Source organism: Lineus longissimus, chromosome 17 (assembly GCF_910592395.1).
Source record: "Lineus longissimus chromosome 17, tnLinLong1.2, whole genome shotgun sequence".
NCBI classification, from domain to species: domain Eukaryota; kingdom Metazoa; phylum Nemertea; class Pilidiophora; order Heteronemertea; family Lineidae; genus Lineus; species Lineus longissimus.
In genome coordinates this window covers 10159466-10165465 of record NC_088324.1, presented here as the reverse complement: position 1 = coordinate 10165465, position 6000 = coordinate 10159466, and the positions used below count along the sequence as shown (strand labels likewise).

At 40.8% G+C, this 6000-nt stretch overlaps 1 protein-coding gene across 2 annotated transcripts in view; it reads left to right on the top strand.

Annotated features, from left to right (window-relative positions):
• The first annotated feature begins 285 nt into the window (after positions 1–285).
• LOC135501411 (uncharacterized) overlaps positions 286–6000 on the top strand; it is a 28249-nt gene continuing 22534 nt past the window's right edge. For both annotated transcript variants that reach the window (XM_064793525.1, XM_064793524.1), the window contains exons 1-4: positions 286–396; positions 1575–1798; positions 2215–2418; positions 5687–5854. In XM_064793525.1, coding sequence (XP_064649595.1) covers positions 1631–1798; positions 2215–2418; positions 5687–5854 — 540 coding nt within the window. In that variant the 5' untranslated portion in view covers positions 286–396; positions 1575–1630. The remainder of the gene's footprint in view (positions 397–1574; positions 1799–2214; positions 2419–5686; positions 5855–6000) is intronic.

The following is a 6000-nucleotide window of genomic DNA, read 5'->3' as shown; positions in this document are numbered from 1 at the left end:
GATCACAAAGACAGCACATGGTAAAGTGTCTTGCTCAAGGGTCCGCATGCAACCACTCATGATAAAGTGTCTTGGCTCGCTCGTATAGCATCACATCAGACCACAGCTTTGCAATTGACTTAGAAGGGAAAGGCTGTTCGCATCATATACTAGTAAACGAACTGTTTTAAATGATGTCTGCTAATTCCAAAGCTGGACCACGTTGTGACGCTGCTGTCGCTGCTACATGCAGTTAGGCGCCCCTACGCTTACCACAATCTCTGCTGGGAGTGACATTACAATAAGGATCGATATTCGAAAGAGAAGGTTGAAGCTTAGATAGGAAAAGCAGGACTCCTGACAAATATACGGATTTAGCCGTTATTTGGATCACTAATCATTCTTTTTAGGACTATGGTGAGTGGTATTGTTGTTTTAGTTGTTGTAAAGTGTTTCTAAGGTGGAATATATGGAATTCCCCCTCCCCTTAGCATCATTTGCTGTCATGCTGTATTTGATCAGGAGTTGCCATTAGTGATCAACTATATGTGCTACTGGCTGTGCCTGGTAATATTGATGAACAGATGAGGGTACAATATGGGACTTTCTATACATAAGTGTGTGGAATTGATGCTGCATCAAGAGTATATTAAGTGACTTGTAGGTTAACCATTAGGCATCACCATTTTGGCCAGAACCTGAAATCCTTAATTAGAACTCCTTCAAAATGAAGTTAATGCCAACTTCACGGGTAGGAGTCTGGTCTCTGGAAAAGAAAGAACAGACTCCCACCCTTGAAATTGACATTAACTTAGTTTCAAAAGAGTTCTAATTGCTCTAGCCAAAATGGTGGTACAGTAGAACCTCTCTATTAAGGGCACCCTTGGGACTGACAAGTGCTGTCCTTAATAGAGAGGTGTCCTGATTAGAGAGGTCAAATTGAATGGATACAAGCAATTTGGGACCAAAATGAGTGTCCTTAATAGAGAGGTGTCAGCTAAGGGAGGTTCCACTGTATATATGTATGGTCAACCCTTAATTTCTGTGGGGTTTAGGCAAGTGAGATGAAATATCAAAGCCTAACATCTTGAAAAGGATGTACAGTAGAACCTCCCTTAGCGGACACCTCTCTATTAAGGACACCCTCTCTATAAAGGTCACTGGTTTTGTTTCCATTCAATTTGACGTCTCTAATCAGGACACCTCTCGATTAAGGACAGCACTTGTCAGTCCCGAGGGTGTCCTTAATAGAGAGGTTCTACTGTATGTATGGTCAACCCTTAATTTCTGTGGGGTTTAGGCAAGCGAGATGAAATATCAAAGCCTGCCATCTTGAAAAGGATGTACAGTAGAACCTCCCTTAGTGGAAACCTCTCTATTAAGGACATCCTCTCTATAAAGGACACTGGTTTTGGTCCCAAATTGGGTGTTTCCATTCAATTTGACATCTCTAATCAGGACACCTCTCTATTAAGGACAGCACTTGTCAGTCCCGAGGGTGTCCTTAATAGAGAGGTTCTACTGTGTAATTCTTATTTGTCTGGTATAAACCACCTTCAAATACCATTACTCAAAAAGTTGATTTTCCTCTTCAGGTTTAGGGAGTTTGGTGTTTTCTTGGTAACACTGGTGACCGTTGGAGACAGATAGAATGACAACGGTAAAGCATAAGGGCGCGGTCCAAGATCACCGTGGTTACCTGTGGAGGAAGAAACGAGTGTTCAAAAAATGGCAGAAGATTGAATTTGTGTTGAAGACGCATGTGCAGGGCGGGCGTCATATGCTGTATGAGAAGGATGACCCGGAAAATGCCTCAGTAGTAAGTTTTCAAACTTTTTAAAAGTTTATTATAGTTTGGTGACCAATGTTGAGAAATTTTTCATATCACTCTCTGATGGTTCTTGAAGCATATTTTTTAAGTATGATATTTATAAAATAGGTAAGAAAGGCCATGTTGGGATATTAGGACAGACCTTTCTCAGCTTCGTCTTTTACCCGGTGCCCAGCTATTAGTAAAAACCCTGCTGGAGGGGGCAATTCTGGAGCAAGTTCTCTGATGCACTGCACTAACACCTTCCAATTTGACTATGGTCATATCCTCTTGTCGCTTGCCGGAGTGAATGTGGCTGCTACTTCTCTTCACCTTGGCTAACAGGCTTGCCGATTTGACCACTCACTAATCAGCTTTCAATGGTTATTTGAAAACTTTTGCCAAGCCTATTCTCGCTTCATCAGTTCCAGAATGTCCACGTCCAGACCTGTGACTCGCGCAAGGCCAGCAGCATCAAGGATTTCCTGAGTATCTATGTGAAATTTGACGAAGAGGATGAGTTCACGTGTTTTCGTACGTCGAATATTCACGAGCAACGAGAATGGTTGTTGTGTTTGGGATGCACGGGACACGGATTATACACAGTAGGAGATGCTATGCCAGATGAGGTGAGTGTCTGGGAATTGGTTTTTACTACGAGACCATAATAAGGGAAGTACTGTGGAACCTCCCTTAGAAGATAACTCTCTATAAAGGACAACCTTGTTTGATCTTTTTATCTTTAGATCATTCAAACAACTTCAAAAACAACAACACATGGCAAAAACAGCTACATATTGGCACTTATGGGTTTTGGGATCAATAAACATGCCGACAAAGACTGTGTTGCAGATCGTTGATCAATAAAGGGTCCTAACATTCTCATCAAATTTTCATGGTAATACCCGTTGACTAATTGATAGTTAGCGGGTATCAATCAATTATTGATGGACATTGACTGATATTAGTCATGTGATCAATAAGTAAACAAGGACCTGTTGTGTCAGTTAGTTCCACCTCATGCTATGAAAATGAGGACACTTATAAAAATTAATGAGACCTTTGATAATGTTGCAGCCAAATGTAGCATGGCTGCCTAAATAATTACTAGGAAATCGACACAAAGTCAAAGGCCAGCTGGAACATGACGTCATGACGACATAACGTCATGACGATCAGACATCTTGATTGTTTATTCAGTTGAATATGTGGAATGGTATCAAATGACCGTGTGGTCTGAGGTCTGTGAAACTTGTGTTTATTGGCATCCATTATTCTCTGAAGATAGTTGCAAAAGGTACCTAGACTTATCATTGCTTAATATGCCACCGCATCATAAAAGCAATTCTGGTCTTTTCAATAAATTTAGCATTTATTTTTAGTTTAGAACCTCTTATAGTCACATTTATGGAAAAACTACAAGATGTGGCTAATGGCGATAAAAACATAATCCGGTGAAATTATTATGAGCCAAATTGCCCTAACGAGATCACGTTCAATTTGCAATTTCCATTTTCTGTCCTCTGGGCATGTTAATATTTCGTACGATAAGTTATGCCGAGATTGAGCAAATCTGCTGGTATCCAAGGCTTATCGTTAACGGGCAGCCAGCACATATATGGAATAGGTTTCTAAAAACACCAATTGCGTGTCTCTGCTTTAAGTGTTCTAGTTGTCCTGCTGGTCTTTTGCGATATACGTTTCATCGCAGAGATATGACATAAAGGCAAAAAATGCTGGTTCGACATGATTGCTTTGACGCTCTGAAAGATGGCAATTGTCATTGTGTGTTCCCTGGCATTACATCAACTAAACAGTACATTAGTGTTGCCCCTGATAGTTCTCTGTCACAAAAAACACACGCATCCCCTCAGGATACCATACCGGTGACCTACATGTAGGTTCTAAATCATTTTATTTCATTTATTTGTTTGTTTGGTATAGTTGTTTGATGTTTTTACACTCTATAAAATGTATTCCTTTGCAATCAAAATACGGTAGAACCTCTCTATTAAGGACACCGTCGGGACTGACGAGTGCTGTCCTTAATAGAGAGGTGTCCTGATAAGAGAGGTCAAAGTGAATGGAAACAACCAATTTGGGACCAAAACTAGTGTCCTTAATAGAGAGGTTGTCCTTAGTAGAGAGGTGTTGACTAAGGGAGGTTCCACTGTATGTCACAGCTGATGGAATGCCTTGTCAATTCACTGTTTGCGACAGCTGTTTCATTGATTTGTGGAATTAAATCGTGATTTTATTGACCTGCTTACATATAAAGCACTACAACTTTATACAGGGCCAGGTACAATAAACGCCTTGGCAGAAATACGTCTACCCATGCGACTGTATGTCTTGCATGCACCCTCCGCACGGGTACAACGCTCTTACGTCAAGATGTAGGATTGCGGATTAGCTAGGACATCAGATCAGGACAGTTAAAAAAGGGGTTTGGGGTCAAGGCCTACGACCACATTTTGATGTGCAGTTTAAGCTGCATATACATATAGTCACAACTGCTGGCTACTGATATCGATGTCATAGAAGTTGAAATGACTGTCTTTTAAATCACTTTGACCTACTAAATGAGCATCATGAAAAACTAGAATCTCTGAGAAGTTTTTCCATACAAACATCAGAAAAACTATCCAATAGTTACTACACACCAGGCACTTGTAAAAGGGGTGGCACTTTTCCAGAATGGTTTTTTTTTAACCAAACAATCCAGCCATCAACAACTCTACTTGTTGACCTTCAATTTCTACCCGCAACATCAGCCGCTCCACAGGTTTTTAATGCCCATCAGAATTATTAGCTTGTCAGTTATTGCTTGCTGGTGGTTGCACCATAACTTTAAGGTTAGGGGAATGGACTGGGATATTGGATGCATCAACAATCAAGCGCTATATATAATAGATCTATTTTATCGACCATCTGGTTAACCAATTATCCGATTGCTCCAGTCGACCACTAATTTATTCCCCTCACGATATAACTGTCAAATAGCTCCTACACGGTTTATTGGCTCAGCTCTGAACGTGTTTACGTTTGATCTTAGCATGATTTAGTCTCAACAAAAATTACTGTAATATTGAGATAGCAGGCTGAAAGTAAAGTGGTCCTTCAGAAAGACTGGCCTCTCAAACACACAAACACCTCTTTTGAAACTTGTGTCAGTTTGAATGTCCAAAGGTTCAGGAAATCCTCCAAGCCCTGAAAATAGGCGTGGTGTTTTCTTATGGTGCAGGGGAATCCAGATTCCTCTCATATTGGTAGATTTGTGAGCTATCTTGATACCATGCGATCTGTTTTATCGACCATCTGTTCAACCAATTTTCTAGTAGCTCCAATTGGCGACTGATTTATTCCCCTCATGATATGACTGACAAGTGGCTCCTACATGGTAATATTGGCTCTGCTCTTAATGTGTTTACATTTGATCCTAAAGCGTGATTTAGTGATACTGGGATAGCATTCTAAAAAAAGAGTGGTGTAGATTTGCCTCATTTCAATAACGAGGCAACTAGACGATTTGTAGCAGTGGTATTGACAGCATGATATGTACGATAAAGTCACATTATCTCAAGAGATTCCCAACAAGAGGGAATGTAAACGTATTGCTTCCTCGTCCATTATCATTGACACATAGTGGCTGTCAACTTAATAGACTATCACTCTGAGAGCAAGTCGCTTTTGCTTCTAGTGGGTAATACATCAATTACGCATTGAAAGAGCCTTAGTAGCCAGGAGGAGGTAATGTCCTATAGGAAAGACACCAATCCATATGGTCATATTTTTGGGTAATTTTACCAATAAAATCTTCTAGTGTACTACTGACAGATTAGTACGGTCACTTAACTTTCTGTATTAAGCTAATGGGTAAATTTTTTGTTCTTTCAGCCCACTGAGACCTGGACCAAGAAGTATGATACGATACCCCCGACTATGTGGTTTGAGGAAGACCCACGAGGGGGCGCTTGCATCGGACGGAGAGACTCGCGTGGCAGCCCAAAGAAGTGCTCTTACCAGTATTATGTTGAGGCGATGGCATATGACGATATTGGGGAGGTAGGCGGATTTCGAAAGTTGAATCTCTGTCGAGAATACAGCATGGTTTGTGCCCTTTAAAGGGGTACGCCGTTCGTTTTAACTGGTGGCTCAGGAACACAGAAATACAGTCAGACACAATGCCACAAAGCAGTTATTATGCATGC